Raw genomic sequence first — 19,855 nt, 5'->3', positions numbered from 1 at the left:
TCCTCCGGGGGCAGCGCTTGCAGGTTCACCACCTGGTCCCGGAAGGGAGTGGTGGGAACCTTGGGCACATATCCAGGCCGGGGCCTCAGGATCACGTGAGAGTAAGCCGGCCCGAACTCCAGGCACGCTTCGTCAACGGAGAATGCGTGCAGGTCCCCCACCCTCTTGATGGAGGCCAATGCAACCAGGAGTGCTGTCTTCATGGACAGAAACTTTAACTCTACTGATTGCAAAGGCTCAAGGGGATGCCTCTGCAGAGCACTTAAAACTACCGAGAGGTCCCAAGAGGGTACGAGGGGAGGACGAGGCGGATGCAGCCTCCTCGCTCCCCTCAGGAACCTGATGACCAGGTCGTGCTTCCCTAAGGACTTACCTTCCACTGCTTCATGAGAAGCGGCAATGGCCGCGACGTAAACCTTAAGGGTGGAGGGCGACAGCCTGCGCTCCAACCCCTCTTGCAGGAAGGAAAGCACGACACTGATCGAACATCTCCGGGGGTCTTCTCCGCGAGAAGAGCACCAATTGACGAAGAGGTTCCACTTCAACGCATAAAGGTGTCTCGTGGACAACGCTCTTGCGGAAGTGATGGTTGCCGCCACCGCAGGTGGCAGCGAACTCAAACCTGCCTCGTCCCGTCCAGGAGCCACACGTGCAGCCTCCAGAGATCGGGACGAGGGTGCCACAGAGTGCCCCGTCTCTGAGAGAGTAGGTCTTGTCTCAGAGGAATAGGCCAAGGAGGTGCTGCCGCGAGGAGCATGAGATCGGAGAACCACGTCTTGGTGGGCCAGTAGGGGGCTACCAGCAAGACCTGCTCCTCGTCCTCCTTGATCTTGCACAACACCCGTGCAAGGAGGCTCACTGGGGGAAACGCATACTTGCGTGGGCCCCGTGGCCAGCTGTGCGCCAGCGCATCCGAACCGAGAGTGCCCCAGGTCAGAGAATAAAACTGGGCGCAGTGGGCTGAGTCCCGGGAGGCGAACAGATCTATCTGTGCCTCCCCGAACTCTTTCCAGATCAGCTGGACCGACTGGGGATGGAGTCGCCACTCGCCGGAGATAGGGCGGACCCGAGACAGCTCGTCGGCTGCCCAGTTCCGGTCTCCAGGAATGTGAACTGCACGAAGGGACCTCAGGTGCTTCTGACTCCATATCAAGAGGTGGCGGGCGAGCTGCGACAACCGACGCGAGCGTAGACCCCCCTGGTGGTTGATGTACGCTACAGCCGTAGTGTTGTCTGAGCGGACAAGCACATGCTGGCCCTTGAGCAACGCTCTGAAGCGGTGCAGGGCGAGCCGTACTGCCAGCAGCTCGAGGCAATTGATGTGCATGAGGCGCTGGGCCCCCGTCCAGGAGCCGGCGGCTGCATGCCCATTGCACATGGCACCCCAACCCGTGGTAGATGCATCCGTGGAGACGATGAGATGCCTGGAAACTCGCTGAATAGGGACGCCCGTCCGTAAAAAGCTGAGGTTCGACCACGGGAAGAAGGTTCGCCGGCATGTCGGAGTCACTGGGACTCGGAGCGAGCCGCGATGCCATGCCCACCTCGGGACTCGATCGCGAAGCCACAGCTGAAGCGGTCTCATATGAAGCAAACCGAGCGGCGTTGCCGCGGCCGCGGATGCCATATGCCCCAGGAGCCTCTGAAAAAGTTTCAGTGGAACCGCACTCTTGCCCTCGAACTGACGAAGACAAGTCAGCAGTGAGTGCGCGCGCTCGATCGTGAGCTGCGCGGACATGGCGACCGAGTCTATCTCCACGCCGAGAAAAGAGATCCTCTGCACGGGGCAAAGTTTGCTCTTTTCTCGGTTGACCCGAAGGCCCAGACGGGCTAGGTGCCGGAGCACCAAGTCTCTGTGTTCGCAAAGCTGAGCTCGAGAGTGTGCTAGTATCAGCCAGTCGTCGAGATAATTCAGGATGCGAACCCCGTGTTCGCGAAGGGGAACAAGGGCTGCCTCGACGATCTTCGTGAAGACGCGAGGGGACAGAGCTAACCCGAATGGGAGAACGGCGTACTGATATGCCTGGCCCTCGAAGGCAAACCGAAGAAACGGTCTGTGTCGAGGTAAGATGGACACATGGAAGTACGCGTCCTTCAGGTCGATCGCTGCAAACCAATCCTGATACCGAACACATTCGAAAATGCGCTTGGCCGTGAGCATTTTGAACGGTAGTCGATGGAGAGAACGGTTCAAAATGCGCAGGTCCAGGATCGGTCGTAACCCACCGGTCTTCTTGGGGACAATGAAGTAGGGGCTGTAAAACCCGGACCTCACCTCGGCTGGAGGGACCGTCTCGATTGCACCCTTCGCCAGCAGGGTCGCAATCTCCGCTCTCAGGACTGGGGCATTGCCACCGACTATCGTGGAGCGAACTCCCCTGAAGCGGGGAGGAGACCGTGCGAACTGAATCGCGTAGCCGAATCTGATCGTTCTGATGACCCAGCGGGATACCCCGGGAAGCGCTAGCCAGGCTTCCAGGAAGTGAGCCAACGGGGTCATGTGAACCACAGACGTCCCCCCGGAGGGGCAGCGTGGCGGGTCGACTGGCACGCGTGCAGGGGTTACCCCGCTCGGATGCGTCGAAGCCCGCTCCCCGACAGAAGGGACCAGGGAAAGCGGAGCGTTCCACGGGGGTCCGTTCTGCCGGGGGTCTGGCGAGAGAGGGGGAAGGGATTGGTGTAGCCCGGGGACGACACACGCACCCTTCCGCGCCCTCCGAGACAGAGAGGAGTGAGTGGGCCGACACCCTGGGGCATCGGGGGCACTCACTCCAGTCTGTGAGCTCAGTGAGGATGTCAAGTCTTTCTTTAACCAGTTCAGGGTGCTGCCCACCCGTGGGTGAGCAGCGGGGAGCTGAGAACAAAAGATTCTCCCCCGGCCCTCCACCGGGGGAAGGAGGGGGCCTGCTACCGCCTCCTGTGAAAGACTCGAGATCGTCACCGAGCGGCCCGTGTCAGGATCTTCGCTTGGCCTGGCGTTTAGCGGGGCGAGCGGCCTGAGGGGGCTGTGACGCCGGCCTGCGGCCTCCTCGACGCCGGGGCCCGGGTGAAGGCTGCTGCTGGGGCCGGGCGGGAGGGAGGGGAGCCGCAGGGGGGCGTCCTCGGCGGCGAGCAGGGGGAGGCGCCTGTGCCGACGACTGGGTGGAGGCAGCAGCTGGTCGTCGGGGCAGGATGTGTTTGATGGCCTCCGTCTGCTTCTGGGCGGTGGAGAACTGATGGGCGAAGTCCTCGACCGCACCGCCGAAAAGGCCAACCTGGGACAGCGGAGCGTCGAGCAGACGAGTCCGCTCAGCGCTCCGCGTATCCGACAGGTTGAGCCACAGATGACGCTCCTGAACCACGCTAGTGGCCATCACCTGACCAACGGCGCGAGCAGCCACTTTCGTTGCCCGGAGAGCAAGGTCAGTGGCGGACCGCAGTTCTTTGAATGCCGTCGTGTCAGTCCCGCCCTCGTGCATGTCTCTGAGCAACTTCGCTTGGAAGACCTGCAAAGTGGTCATAGCATGCAGAGCGGAGGCCGCCTGTCCCGCCGCTCTGTAGGATCGCGCCGCCATAGCAGACGAGAACCCACAGGCTTTGGATGGGTGCTTAGGAGGACCACGGGTGGAGGCGCTCTGTGGACACAGCTGCATCGCAACAGAGCGCTCCACCGGGGGCATCCCAGTGCACCCACGGGCGGCCCCGCCGTCGAGGGGGGGGAAAGGCGGGGGAGAGATCGCGCTCTCGAGTGGACAAAGGAGCCCCCCAAGAGCGCGATAACTCCGCATGCAGCTCGGGGAAAAAAGGTATTGGAGTCGGCCGTGGCTTTGCAGCGGCAGCCTTGTCCAAAAACCAATTATCCATCCGTGAGAGGTCGGGGCAGGATGGAGGTTTCCATTCTAGCCCGATACTCCCAGCGGCTCGAGACAGCATGGCCGTCATCTCGGGATCTGACGCGGACAACGCTGGGACTCCCGAAGGAGGCAACGCAGCCGGATCTTCCTCTCCCGAGGAATCAAGCCCGCCTAGTGATGCTGTGATAGACATCGCATCATCATCTGGGGCGCTGCTCGAAGCAGCCGGTGCCGCCGAAGAGACAACCGACCGAGTCGAACTAGCGCCCGCTGGCTCACGCACTGAGGCGGGAGGTGTGGCCCGAGGAATTGTCGGGGCTTTATCCCACACCGTCACCGTTAGATCGCCCGGTCCCCGGGTCGACGGGCCCCCTCTCGTGAAGGAAGCCGATCGAGTAGGGGGGACCGGGGCTCTCACTCTAGTGAGATCATTGAGCCGCGACCTCAGTGTGGAGATGGTCATGGTCCCACAGAAGGAACATGAGTCATCCACGAACGCTGCTGCTGCATGCTGAATGCCCAAGCAAACAAAGCAGCGTTCGTGACCATCAGATGACGACAGAAATCCACCACATCCAGAAGGGCACGGGCGAGCCATCTTTAAAAAGACGTGCCGCGTGCAGCTCTTTTACAGAGAGGAGAGAAATTCACTCTTTCAGCGCTGAGGCTACCAGGGAGAAGCGCAAAGTCTGGCAAACCACTGCACAGATCGCAGGCAATGCAGAATCTCGCTGGGTACCGCCGTCACACCAACACTGAAGAGGACGCTCGTCTCGAAGAGTCTTGATTCAGCTTTGAGGAGTGAAGAGGTTCTCTTGGCTCCGAAGCGAAAACATACTGCGGTTGCGTTCACTTCCTCCTTTTATACTCACGGAGTAGGGCGGAGTACGCTATGCAAATTTCCGCAGCCCCAAGGCATTGCATGCCATTGGCTCGTGTTTTAATACTCGAAGAGGATTGGCTTTCTATGCGAAACCCCCAATCTCCGTCACTTCTGACGTAACTCGAAGTGACTACGATAGGGAACTATTATTTCCTACCCAGCACATGAGGGTAAAGGCCAACATCCCACCCCTCATTTTGAAACTATTTCTAGAGACAAGAAGCTCCCCTCACAGCTCTCCGTCTAATGAAGACTTGCAGTAATCGTTGAATGTGTCCGCCTCCCGTTGAGTAGAGTTATTTAAAAATACACTGTATTGCATTCGGCACCAGACAGGAAGTGCCCCAGATTAGACGGGCCTTAAACAACGCTGCCCAGATGACCTGGACACCTACCCATTCATCTTGAACCCTCGAAAAGCCCGACAGAAACACCACAGATACTAGAGGCAGCTCTTGTCCGACCACAGACATCATTAGTTGGGTTCCAAAGTTGCCTACCTAGACAGGATTGTAAGGGACCTTAGAACTGCAGCAAACAGTAAGCAGCATTGCATGCCTTTATGCAATCCCAGAATACATTGTCAAAAACTCAAAGAGTCTTATTTTAATGTAATTTTATTTTAAGATTGCTGACTGTGGTATGGTACGGAATGGAAGCTTGTTTCCGCCATGGAATAAAATTCGCAAGTGCAAGTTTATATCTCACAATTCTGAAAAAAAAAAAGTCATAAACTTGTAATTGTGAGTTATAAAGTCAGAATTGCAAGATATATAAGCTTCCATAGCATTACTATCAATATCAATTGAAGATAAACAGCTTATAAAGTATGCTATGTTATTTATTTTCTTTAATATATTTTATTTTAACTGGAAAGTATGGATAAAAACATATATATCCACTTAAATTATATATATATATATATATGAAGAGTTCAGATGCAAAAGTCTCTAAATGCCATTTGAAATTTTCGTCTTTAATGATGATTTTTATCAAAGTTGTATATTTAAGTTCAGTAATTTCACTTAAATAACAATTAATAGGTAATTAGCATTGCCATTTAAGTGAAATCACTGAACTTAAATATACAAGCTTGATAAAAATTATCATTCTAGAAGAAAATTTCAAATGGCATTTAGAGGCTTTTGCATCTGAACTCTTCATATATATATATATATATATATATATATATATATATATATATATATATCCACTGTTGCTGATGTAGATGCTAGACATCCCTTTAAAAGACATACAGTACTAGTTATTTAAATCGATCCATTAATCCATTATTTTACAAATGAAAGGACAGATGTCTACAATAGCTAAAGAATTCTGTGAACATAAGCGACAGATGATGGGATTCTTGCCCATGTTTACCAGTTATTCCTTTCACAATGTACTTCTTTCAGTAACTGCATGTTTGCACAATGTTCAGAGTTGTGTGGTTACCTTGAATGTCATCAGATCTGCGCCGGTCTAAGGAAGTGGGAGTGTGTCGAGTTTGACGGTGTGAGTTTTTGTGTAAGCGATGTCTAGTCTGAGAATCTCTGAGTGGTTAAGGAGGCAAACAAATCTTCAGCTCTGTATTTGCCTTGTGTTAGCTCGACCTGCCAGCTGGGAATGCAAAGTCTCAGAGATACACACATAACTGAATCCACTTTTGTACAAGACGCTTTTGTTCATCTTGTACCTAGCATCCAAACTGAAAAGGAACCTCACAAGTTTATGATTTGAAATGCACAAGCAACTCCGTCAATGGTTTCTCACACCACAAGTTCACTGTAAACTGTGGCAATTTGCAATTATTACCTTAAAGGTGGAATACCTAAGATTTTTGCATTAAAATATACCAAAATCACAAGGCCAGTGTTATACATTTAGTTAAGATGATAACTTACAATATTCCAAATGTTTCAAACAATGTTTAAATCGCGAGAAAAAAGGAAACGGAGCAGGGGTGAGCTGGGAGTCGCGAGACAATCGCGTCATATCCGCTTACCTCGGTTTCCGCTCGTACTACGTGTAGTCCTGGACAAATGCGGTAGTTGAAGTTGTGCGTTAGCGTCTATCAAGCAACAAACGTAAGCTTGTTTCGCGCATTTGTTATGGAATGGAGCACAATTATTCTCGGAATGTGAACTGTTGGCTGTAAAGGGGGTCGCACACCGGACGAGAAGCGCCGCGCCACGTTTAGGACAACTCCACAGTAACGTTATCGAACAACAGACGCGCACTTTCTCATCAGTGTATGGCCAGCAATATTGTTATGTTTAATGACAGGAAATGAAGATAATGTCTGTTCTATGTTATGATTGTACTGTACAATTAAATACAATCGTTGCTGAGTTTGCATTCTGAAAACTTTACCTCAGAGCATCCGTTAACTGAATGAATTGAGAATCTCACCTGGAAAATCGAATAATAACATCAGCAATTGTCATTCAAGCAGCTGATTTCTGTAAATGAATGCAAAACTAAATGCATATTGAAGCATAGGGCGAAGTCAGGATCCATTAGCAACGATTTGAGACAAAAATAATTACAATTTTATACAAAACTATGTAAATGGCGCTCTGTGGCGCAGCAGGATTTTGAATACGGTCCTGAGGTGTTGCTGGGCGCGGCGGACAGACGCCGAATGGTGCCGCCGGTATGTGTACACTTATAGATAATATGTGTCTCGTCCGGTGTGCGACCCCCTTAACGTTAATTTTGTGAAACTGTAGCTGTGGTTGAATACTTACACGACATGAAAAGATGTGTCAAATGTACCTGATTTTTTATTTTTATAAAGTTACCAAAAAGGAGGACCAGCCATGTCAACTCCTTGCAAGAGACCTGCCCCTTCAAACCCTCTCCACCATAGCTTCGTCCAGTGACTCGTACAGTAATATCTGTGATAACTAATTTACTTTTAAACCTGACTTCTCTTGCGGTTATTTCCGTTTAAGGAAAAACAAGCATGTCATTAAACGCAACATTTATAGAAATCGAACTTTACCTCATCCATGACAACTAATTTTCGATTCCTGTCTGACTGATTTATCCACGGTGGAGTTGAAAACAACAGTTCCCATCATTCCGCGTTCCTCCACGCCGTCATCAAGCAAAGCCGTTGTTGTTGTTTTGAATGTAGCGCCCTCTAGCGGCATCTAAATCTTAGGTATTGTAGCTTTAAGGTGAGACACTACAGGTGATTACGGTAAAATGTTTAAATAATAGATATTACCAAGAAACTTAGTCACAAGTTCGAGATTGTGACTTAATTTTGGTCAATTTCGATTTAAAATCAAATTCGTGACACCCATAATGGTTGTATAAAGCCCTCCCAGACAATTTAATGTCCGAACAGCTCTGGTTCGAGCATAGTTGCTCCACAATGGATCAAGTGCAGACCGAACTTCATGACCTTAAATATTGTGGGCGGGGCTAAGTCCAGCTGGCATCCAGGCCATTTTTAGTGTAGTATTCTCATGAAACATCAACCTTTTCTGAACTCATGCTTCCATTACTTTCCCTCTACATCTGTACAATGCACCATCCATCTCTGATATAAGTTCTAGTGTGTAGGCATTCTAATGTTCATACTTGATTTTCAAAGAGACTAAGCTAAGAAGCGAATACTGTAATAATAGGCCTACTGTCTAGGTACCTGTATGTGTTTGTGCTTTATGTGAAACAAAGAACCTCCATACCCACTAAAGTGTTTTTTCTTAATTATAATAACACTTTCCTTAATCTTTTACTGTAATAATTCCTGCAATGTCATCATATCAGATTATACTTATCTAAGTGAGAACATTATTAACACATTTACTGTCGCTAATCCAGAACATTAGGCCTATAAATCCTGCAGTACATTAATTCGGTATTTTATGTATTCTGTAACTTATTTAATTTAATAAGCAGAGACACCAAAAGGAGCATTTTGTGAATCAGAGGATATTCAATGAAGTCTTTCAAACTTAGCATCCTCATTTATCTAGCATACGTTGAGTTCGGTTGATCGGTAAAAGCCATTTTGACAGATCCCTCCAACCACTCATAAGCGGTATCTTGATGGTTCTGCGCGAATCGCCTAGGCAGTGTGACATATTAGCTTCAAAACTAAGAAATTCATCAATAATTTCCTGCATTCTAAGATTAGGGTACACTTTATAGTTAACTACACAAAATGTAGCAGAATATCAGATGTCAAATAAAACACGTTGTCAAGTTTCATTTGTAAGGATTGTTGCTTCTTCCATAGACATCAGCGTATATATATATATATATATATATATATATATATATATATATATATATATATATATATACTTATACTGTACCTACAGACAGTTGAGTAGGTTTTACTTAATTTTTAAATGTCGGTATTTATACTTTAATTTCTACAAGCTTAAATTGAGTACTAATATAGAATTTACTTTTTTTGTATTCTTGCCTGAACTAATTTACTTTTTTTCTGTAGTATTGACTGTAGTAGCACCACAGAATCAGTTGTATCAGTATATTTAGAAGATGTATGTCATCTGTGATCTTCTGTCTGCCAATTTGTCTGCCTAACCACCTTAGGCAATCTCATAGCAGCATGTTTCATTAGCGGAGTCCCGGTCAGGGCAGATGTTCATCCACCCCCTGCCGTCTGCCACCTGCTCCAGCCACCATCAGTCCAGAGGTGGCTTCACACGTGCCTCGTATCTCCAGCCGTCACTCTGACAGCAAACCATGTGCCCACATCCATCTTTACTCTACATTTCTCAGTAGGCCATAATGATATAACTGCTGCTAGGCAAACGGATGCATTTTAAAGGTCATAAGGTATTTTTTTTTTTTTTAATTATGAGATATTAAAATTCTATGAGATAAAAACTGCTATCTCAAGCTAAACTAATACATTTTAATTCCTGTTGGGGTATAATTACGCCTTCAATAAGGTAAAACGGTGGAGACATTTGTTTTTATTTGACGTTACAAGATTTAGGACCCCATCATACACCCAGCACCAAGCACGACATTAGTGTTTTTTGCTAGTTTCAGCCTGACGCAGTTATCATTTTCACATCCTGCACGTATTTGCGCCCATTTGTGTTGATTCAGGCGCATTGTTGGCGCGTTGCTACTTTGAGGCAACTGAAAAAGACTGCGCCATTGACCAACTGAAAATAAAGTTAATGGCGCATTAGTAATGTGCACCTATAGGCGGGTCCACAATTCATATACACTATACACTCTGCTTATTACACACACAGGGACGCCCAGCAGCACACAAACATGCCAAATATTAAAAATAAAAGAATTACATTGTAAAAGATTATTATTGAGTGCAAAAAGATGTAGTGGAATCCGGCTTGTCCGCGTTTCCTAGCTAGAGAAACATTCAGTCTTTCCGCTTGCAAATTCCGCCATGTAAATAGCAATCCACTATGGTGTGAGCGCAACTGGCTTTTAAAGGGAATGGAAGATGAGACTCTGATTGGTTTATTGCACGTTACGCCTCAAAACACACCCATTACTCATTAAGAGAATAGGGACAACCCTTTTAGACCATGCGCCAGGTGCTGACCATTTTTCCTGTTGTTAAACTAGCAAAAGTGGATTAGGACACGCCCTAAGTGCACATGCCCTTAGGCCCCGTCCACACTACTGTGTTTTCGTTTAAAAATGGAGAATTAAAACGAATACGATCTCCATCCACACCAGCGTTTTATCTGCATTTTAGAATTGATCTCCGTCCACATTAAAACGACTGAAAACGCGAATCACGTGACCATTCACCAACACTCGTGTAAACGGTGGCTGACGAATCAGGGAAGGACACGTCATGACTGATGACACCCAATCATAGAGCCGAGCGTGAGCCTCTGCGTCATCGTTTCACTAAAACGCAAAACGGAGCTGCAGTGTTTCTAAACTTTTCTGTTTTAGGTCTTCACTTTTTACGTTTTAGTCTGGACGGAAGGTGCAAACGTAGCAAAAGGTCTCAGTTTTTAAACGAAAACGCAGTAGTGTGGACGGGGCCTTAGACTGCTAAAATAGGACCCTTGGGCTTGAGGTCATGAAACTAAAAGTTGCTTCATTGTATGAGAATTTACATGTGATGCTTCATCAAATACATCAATCGTAGAAAAATATACACAGTACCTTAAAAAAAAAAAACACAGTACAAGCTGACACCAGCTATTCCAGCCCGTTCTCATCCTTTAGCGTCACTTAGAACGCTATATGACAAAACGGCGCTATACTACGCACATGGCACCCTTTATCGTTAATATTCACGCGAACCCAAGGCGTCATAAATCCTTTCGCGTAATATGAGACTACCCTACCCTAACCCACACCTAAACCTAACCATCACAGCACGTGTTATATTAACGATAACGGGTGCCATGTGCGTAGTACAGCGCCGTTTTGTCATATAGCGTTCTATATGATGCTAAAGGATGAGAATGTGTTGGCTATTCATTGTTAAAGTTGTGTATTTGAGGGACACAAATGGCACCTGTTTTGTAGAATTACCCAGCTGGCTTCAATCGAAACCTATTTTCAAGGCCAATGTAAGAAGTGCATGCTGCAGTTTTTAGTTTAATGCCGTTACTGTTGGTAATGAATGTGTCGGCATATGTCACGTTTGTGGTCCAGTTTGAGGGTGTAGCTTTATTTATTTATAAGTTTTGGATCTGATATGCTGATTTGATGACCTACTGGGGGCAGTTTTATGAGAAGTGTCTCACAGAGAATTATACACGCCATTAGTAGAGATCATTAACTTCTGTTCTGGGGTAGATTTGTGCCAGTGACATTTGCAGACGCAAAAGGCAAGAGTGAATTAATTCCAAATCATTAATGAAAACAAAATCAATCTCCAGGACAAATGTGAAAAACAACACGAAATACCAATACTGTACTCCAATTCTTTTAAAAATCCTTGTGTTCATTAATAGTTGCACAGCTTGTGATTCTGAGCTCTGATGACCCATACGTAAGTGCTCTCTAGTAGTAAAAGCCTTGTACCTGTGAGTTGGCGGGTAGGGTTGCTTGGCCAACAGTAAATACATTGTGGGCTTGGGCTTGAGCGGCCCTTTCATCGGCCACTGACCTCACTCCGTTAACCAGCTGGAGCTGCAGTGAGGCTGTAATTCCCTAATAAGGACGCCTATACCTCCCAGCAACCCTCTGAACACTAAATTTGAGTGAGGGGGAGGACTGGCAGACGGCCGATTCCCCACATTCCCATAATCCTTTAGTAAGTCTCCTGACTCCATGGCTAGTGTTCAATCCATTCTCCATATTTAGACTGTGTTTATAGTAGAAAGCTAGTAAAAGCAAGTGGTTAAAAAGAAGATTAGGGGTGAAAGAAGGGTGACGATTTTTTAACGTCACCATGCAATCTTGTTTTTTATGGAATATTGCAGTATTGCAGTATTAAGTTTTATTATTTAATTCATGTGCACTTGTAATCTTTAATTGAAATAACTTCCCCTCTTTCTTGCAGAGACATCCCTTCTCTTATGTGATCATGAGCACTAGGGCTGGGTATTGAGACAAATTTCACAATACGATTCGATTTCGATTCACAAGCTTGCAATTCGATTCGATTTTGATTACGATTCGATTCAATATCGATTATTTTGGATATCAGTTACAATAAATGACAATTTTTCTCAAGGGAATCAAATCTCTTAAATGCTGTAAACTATGGGAGACTAGTTGTAGCCTACTAGGCTTTATTAGCCTAATATGAAGGTAATAATGAATGAATCACAAGAAGAATATTATATGAAATATAAACATTTAAATGGTGGCTGTCATAAAAACTTGCCAGATTTATTCAAATATGAAGGTAATAATGAATGAATCACTTAAATTACACTTTTATTTATTTTTATAATAAGAAGATTATAAGAAATATAAACATTTAAATGGTGGCTGTCATAAAAACTTGCCAGATTATTCAAATTAAATATTGAAGAACATTAAGATTATAATGCATATGTAATATAGTGTATATATTTAGCAAAATGCTCCTCTCTGGAGTTATTTTTTCTAGCTGACTAACGAGTTTATGTGGGTTTTCTGAGGTAAATATGACGATACATGATATTGATTACAAGCTGATTAACTGACGTCTTTCCACGGTTGAAACTCTGATTGAGCGAATCAATGTGACATGATGTGGATTTCGATAAGTTGTACTCTATCTTTTAACACACTTTCAGATGCTCATTCATGTTTATTTCGCGCTGTAACTGGTATTATTAACCCGGAAGAGAGATCAGCGCTGCTGCTTCTCTAGAGCTGCGCCAGAGCGATCTCACGCCACAGCGCCAAAACATTATTTATGTTTTTGAATTTCTAAAGAAAATGGACGTAATTTGAAAATTGAGACTTTGTTTCATATCAATAGTAAAAAAGGACAAAGATTATTGCGATTTTTTTGGATGCGCGCAGCCGCGATACATTGTTCCATTCATTCAAATAAAACAGGAAGACTAATCGATTTCTCGATTAATATCGATAAATCGATATTTATTACCCAGCCCTAATGAGCACTCACATGAGCTTGACCAATGACAAACCACAACCATCCAATTAACTCTGATGAAGCCATTTTACAAGAATATATATGGAAGTCTGTTTCTGCCAAAGATATATATATTCCATAGCTTGTTCTCTCTCCCTCTTTAAGCTGATTGTGAATCGAGTTAATTTATAGCATCAAATAAACATGAGGAATGTTGTTTTAATCGCGGAAACTACCCCTTTAAATGCACTGTTTTGCAAATATCTTACTGAAAATCAAACACAATGCCACAGCGGTTGATCTCGATTTATGAGAATCAGTCCCTGGTTACACTGTGTCCACCCATCCGCTCAAAAGCAGAGAGAGAATACGGGTCCTCGGGTCCTGCAAGTGAACCTTCCACAAAGAGCAAGCCACAAGCACAAACCCTTTTCATGCAAAATAAATCAAAAGTGGCTTTGAGGTAGGAACATAAATCAGGGGGTTTGGGTTATGTACAGATGGCTGAACCTAACACTCGCCTTGAAAAGACACTCAGCATGTGTGTAGGTATATTTATGTAAGAGTGAGTGTAGTTGCATGTATGACTGAATATGTGTGTATGATCTTTTAGATTCCCTACAGGGTCAAACTGCTGGATATTTTGATGTTGCTTACTTTAATGCACAGCGATGCAGACACATGTGTATGGCTGTAAAAAATGCTGGGTTGTTTTAACCCAATTTTGGGTAAAATATGGACAAACCCAGCCATTGGGTTACATTTTTAAATGACATTTTTTACCCAATGGCTGGGTTTGTCCATATTTTACCCAAAATTGGGTTAAAACAACCCAGCATTTTTTAGAGTGTGGAAACGTGTTTGTTTGGACTATATTCTGGCAAAGTCTGCTACTGTGTTATTTATGATTTCAATTATTCCTTATATGAATTTTGCTGTTAACAAAATCCTAATTAAATACCTGAAGGTAATAATATTTTATAAATGTTTGGCCATTACGAAAGTGTCTTCATACCACTAACTAAAAAGTACCTAAAAATGCCAATGATATGACCATGTTTGCACCGCTAAGTATTCTTTTAAATATTTTGGAATAGCAAGTAAATACCATAGTATATGAATATGGTAATAATTCAGTATCTAAGTGTACATAGTAGCATCATGGTATTTTTTATATCTAATTTCATTACTCTATTATATATATATATATATATATATATATATATGGATGGTTCCCACACCTTGGTTAGCTTCAAGTTCAAGTACCTTTCAAGGACTTTCCAGGTCCAATTCCCTTAAATTCAAGGAATTAATGTGGGGACACATTTCAAGTGAGAACAAGGTTACATCGTAGGATACATTGTTAGTTTTGCGCAAGTGAACGTCATGGCATGTACAAAAAGTACCTCACGTGGAAACACTTAACGTGCATAGGCTACGAAGTGTTGGCAAAATAACACATTAGTGGAGCGGAGGGCATAATATGGATTTTTTTCCATAAAATTTCTTGCACAAAATAAATTCAAGCACTTTCAAGGACCTGTATCTATGTATGTTTATTTTCAAAAACTTTCCAGGGCCATGAAAAAAAAATTCAGATTCACAAACTTTTTAAGGATTTCAAGGACCCGTGGGAAAAAACGTTTTGGTGAAGATGGTTTATGTTTTGCAGCACAGAATATCTCGCTTAACCACAATACGAAAGACTGCTGGGTTAGCTTTTTAAAATTCAACATAAAGATTCCATAACTTGGTTAGCTTTTTTTAAAATTTAATATTCTAAGATTCACAGTAGACAAAAACAGGTACACTTTATTTCAATGGTCCACTTTAGACATTCTACATAAGTTGTTGGAATATTAGTTGACTATAAGCTGTGTTAGGGTTTGGGTTAGTAAAATTAGTACTTACTACTTACAAAGTTACTTATTGTCAGTAGAATGTCTGTTGGGGAGCATCACAATAAAGTGTTAGCATATTAAGCAGACGGTCTACTAAAACTCTGTTGACTGCTAGGTGACATGTGATTGCAAATTTACTTATAGTTAGTATGTCTGAAGTAGACCAAAAATTGTGACCAAAAAAAAAGGTCTGTAAAAATAAGTGACCTGATGCACAAAATGACACATTGAAAGGACTATGAGCCTCAATTTCAATCTCATTAAAATAATACCATCATAATTTTAGCTACAGATAAACAAGAGCAGATGTTCATACCACTTTTGGGAAGTACTCTGACAGTACAATCAATGGTAAAGTGATGGTATTATCATGGCTCTCAATATACAGTATACTGAAAGATTTCAATTTTCAAATTTGATGCTATTCAAAATGTATTTCCTATAATACTACGGTACTAACAAACTGGCCAGTGTAAAGGCAGATTTGTAATAGCTGAACTTTCATAAAATATTACTATCTTCAGGTATCCATTCTAATCATGCTAATTTCAACCACACATAACACAGTAGTTTAATATACACATAGATACTAAATTATTACCATATTCATAATATATGGTATTTACTTGGTATTCCAACATATTTAAAAAAAAAATACACAGCAGGGCAAACATGCATTCCTTTGGCACTTTTACATTTTAGTTAGTGGTATGAAGGCACTCTCCTAATGACTAAACATTCATAAAATATCACCATCTTCAGGTATATAATATATCCATCAAATCATGCAAACAGCAAAAAAGCCTTATAAGGAAAAATGTCAGTCATAAATAACACAGTGGGAGATTATAGCAGAATATTGCAAACAAGATTTGTATACAGTCAAAATACGAAATACACACACAAGCATGACTCCGTTGCATATTTTAGCCATGTTGGTCCAAATACCAAGGTATTTTTGGTTATTGTCTACAGGGATATACAGTAGGATGACTTACTTTGGCTGCTCCGATCTGCTCTTTCCGGAATCTCTCCAAGGGTGTGATCAGAACGTCGTCAGCATTCTGTATCTGCAATCAATCAAGCATAGATATTAGATGAGAAAACACTCATTAAACTACATTAACTTCAATGAAGTTCACAGCTTTAAAGGTGTCATCGGATGCCCATTTTTTTTTTCCACAAGTTGATATTATTCTTTAGGGTGTCATGTAAAGTTTGTAATATACTTTGGTTAAAATTCCTCAATGGTTGTGTAAAACAACACCCTTTTTACCTTCTCAAAAACAGCTTTGTTCACAGAGACCTGTTTTGGTGCATGTCTCTTTAAATGATAATAAGCAACTGCTCACCCCACCCCTCTCTTCCATGGGGGGTGTGGAATGGCTGAGGGCAGAAATATGCTAATACAGGACTGTCCGTCAGTGGACGTGGGCGGAGCATGAGCATTATGATATCATAAAAAATCCGAACGGCCTGATTATTGAGTGTTTGAGGATTTAAAAAAGGAGTGAATGGTGGTCGTGTCCACACACTGCGAAGCCACATTTATATGCAAACGTGAATTTTGCACCCAATGACCCCTTTAATTAAAGTTAGAAGGTTCATGCAGCATTAACGCCGAAGGCTGAGAATTTGAAAATCTCACATTTATGAGCAAATTCGTGGTGTGAGTTTACATTTCTGCAGGAGGCATGTGAGAACATTCACAATAACACTTCAGAAGAACAGTAATGATTAGTGTGATAGAACTTCATTCATCAGTATTCATTTAATGAGACCTCCAGAGAAGAATATTCAAATGAGGAAAATTAGTATAGACATTGTGAATTTGAGGAATAAATAAAGAATAAAATGGCTTTTGTTTTAAACGGGCCCTGAAACGCACCATGAGACACACCGGTATTGTCAGAGCTGAGAGAAATATGGCCATCAACAACCAGAGAGGGAGTTTTACTTCCCCAGATAGGCATGCATTTAAAAGCTGAAATATGACTCTATATATCTGTGATTACTGTGGGAATCAGTTTATCCTGGAAAAGACCATCGCAGCAGATTGACACGCTCTTTCCAGCCTCACAGAGAAAACAGGTGACTGGATCAGTTTCATTTATAATGATGCTGCTATGGTGTCTGGGTATTTGCAGTGGCTCTGCAAGGTAGTTGATAGGATCTTCTAGGTTGTTGCTGGCGCATTGCTGGGGTGTTGTAAGGGTAGTCGCTCAGGATTTAATATGATGTTGCTAGGTGGATGCTGTGGTTCTTTGGATGATATGATATATTTTAGGTTTTTTCATGATACGACCAAGAATAACTCTGCCTCACAAAGGCAAAAGACCTCAAAGGAGAACTCCGGTCAATTTTAATATTGAGCTAATTTTTTTGTACATTTGGAGTGCTGTCAGTACAGACAAAAACGACAAAAATCGGTGTTGCCTACACCATGTTATCGTCGTTGACTTCAATGGGGCATGTTCTAAACCTGCTTTTAGCCTCTTAACATCCTTGATTTGTCATTATGAGTGCACAGCCATGTGAGTGGTGTTATTAAGAGTGACCACGGTTAACCTGACTGCAGTAGATGTGAAAGAATAAAAATTATGTTAATTCAGCCAGCTCACATACCTCTATTTGCTTCCAGTTTTCAGTCGAAGCCCACAGTAGTCGATTGTCGAGTTCACGCGCGCGATCATTAATGAATATCATCTCAAACCTACAGTACCACTGTGTGTTCTGAGAATATCAGCTCAGATGGATAGTTCATCCAAATCAGATGTTGAACACAAGGAGGAGGTTTGAGATGATATTCACTAATGATCGCGCTCGTGAGATCGACAATCGACTACTGTGGGCTTCGACCGAAAACTGGAAGCAAATAGAGGTATGTGAGCTGGCTGAATTAACATCATTTTTATTTATATCTTTCACATCTACTGCAGTCAGATTGACCGTGGTCAATACACCACTCACATGGCTGTGCACTCGTAATGACAAATCAAGGATGTTAAGAGGCTAAAAGCAGGTTTAGAACATGCCCCATTGAAGTCAACAGGGTGAGAATTTAAAAAAAAAAGACGATAACACGGTGTAGGCAACACCGATTTTTGTCGTTTTTGTCTGTACTGACAGCACTCCAAATATACAAAAAAATTAGCTCAATGTTAAAATTGACTGGAGTTCTCCTTTAACTCGCTAGATGTGGCACTGAGAAAAATGACTTTAAAGATTTTTAGTTGTCCCGCCAAATTAATTATAAGTATTATAGGATTATCAAACTTGACTTTTGACTATTTTAAAGTTACTATTCTCTGCCTTTGTATTGTCAGCAAAAAAGTGAAAAGTCATGCCAAGGCAAAAGACAGTAACTTCCACATTATCAATATTTGGTTGCTGATCACCATTAACATAATCATTATATTAACACCTATACAAACTTGTGATCATGGGATTTATTTTGTATGATTTACAATTACCTAAAGCCATGTACTTATTACCTTCAATTACCTAGCCATCTACGTGCTTTTGGTTGCATTCTGGTGGCCCAATTAATACATTAGACATGACAAAATACCTCCATAGCGGCATAGAGTATGGTTTTTCTCGACCCGGAGACTGGTTTATAGCGGTGGATCTGAAATATGCATACTTTCACAGGCATTTACCGAGAGTCGTGTTCAAGGTGTCACGCTCTCATCCGTTCACGAAAAGTAGTCTACGCAGTTCTTTCCCCATTGAAACTCAATAGGGAGCGCATTCTGGACTACCTAGATAACTAATGCATTTAAAGCACAACCTTCTTCTGCCGCTGTGTGTTTTCAGTAGTGGTGGTTTCAGCTGTCTGCCCTATTATTGTGCTTGTGATGTATTCCGGACGCTGTGATTGTATAACTTGCTTGCAACAGCTGGTCTAAAGTTGTATGCACCAGCATTTCTTGCTTCATTATGTTCTATGCACCAATATACCCATGTTGCTTCATTATCATCACTCCCTGTGATATAAGTCCCGCGTCGGCTCGACCAGCGGCAAAGTTTTGGCACTGTGCCAGCTAGATGCTTGATTGTTATAATCAGGTCCGGAACCAGAAATGTGTGAGGCGGGGCTTTAGTTCTTTGTTATAGTAGGCTATTCACCTGCTACAGCATGTGTGACATTTCTCTGTCAACTCTGCATATATCCTTCGCAATCGATATTGCACGTTTGTCGATGGAGCTGGTTAAGAGCATACTAAATGTTCTGACTGCATTAGTTCAGGCCATCAGAAGTACACAGGCAACATCGTAATTTTAATGGAGAGTAAAACAAAGGCAGAACACCGTATAATCTGATAGGTACACTCTCAAAATAACCATAGACTGCAAAAAAAAAAAAAATGGACAAAACGTCTGTGACGTCACCCATAGACTCTCTGAAGAGCAGTTTTGAGGCTGTTTATGGGGGGTATGGGCGGCGCTATACTGGAAAATCTTGGGAAATACAGTTAACCGCCCTTATTTGTCATACATTTTATATCTAAATACGATCTAAACTAATGAGTTAGAAAAAAATTCACCCCCCTTACAGTTGTCAGGCACGCGGAACATATTGAAGATTACAATAAAAGTCCATGGGACCAAACTGTAAAAACATGAATTTATGCTGTGAAAACGGACATTTTAACATGGGGTATATGGACATTTGCTCCCTTTTGGGACCGGCCTCTAGCGGATTTTAGAT

The 19,855-nt window shown here is 43.4% G+C and overlaps 1 protein-coding gene across 8 annotated transcripts in view; it reads right to left on the bottom strand.

The window, feature by feature from the left end:
• The window catches only part of arhgap42b (Rho GTPase activating protein 42b), a 169,881-nt gene that overhangs the window by 66,968 nt on the left and 83,058 nt on the right, over window positions 1-19,855 (bottom strand). For all 8 annotated transcript variants that reach the window (XM_039647515.2, XM_039647517.2, XM_039647516.2 and 5 more), the window contains exon 4: window positions 16,140-16,211. In XM_039647515.2, the coding sequence (XP_039503449.1) occupies window positions 16,140-16,211 (72 nt within the window). The remainder of the gene's footprint in view (window positions 1-16,139; window positions 16,212-19,855) is intronic.

Source organism: Pimephales promelas, chromosome 10, assembly GCF_988280905.1.
Source record: "Pimephales promelas chromosome 10, fPimPro1.hap1.1, whole genome shotgun sequence".
Taxonomy (NCBI): domain Eukaryota; kingdom Metazoa; phylum Chordata; class Actinopteri; order Cypriniformes; family Leuciscidae; genus Pimephales; species Pimephales promelas.
The sequence above is the reverse complement of the archived record's forward strand: the minus strand, read 5'-3'. Positions and strand labels throughout refer to the sequence as shown.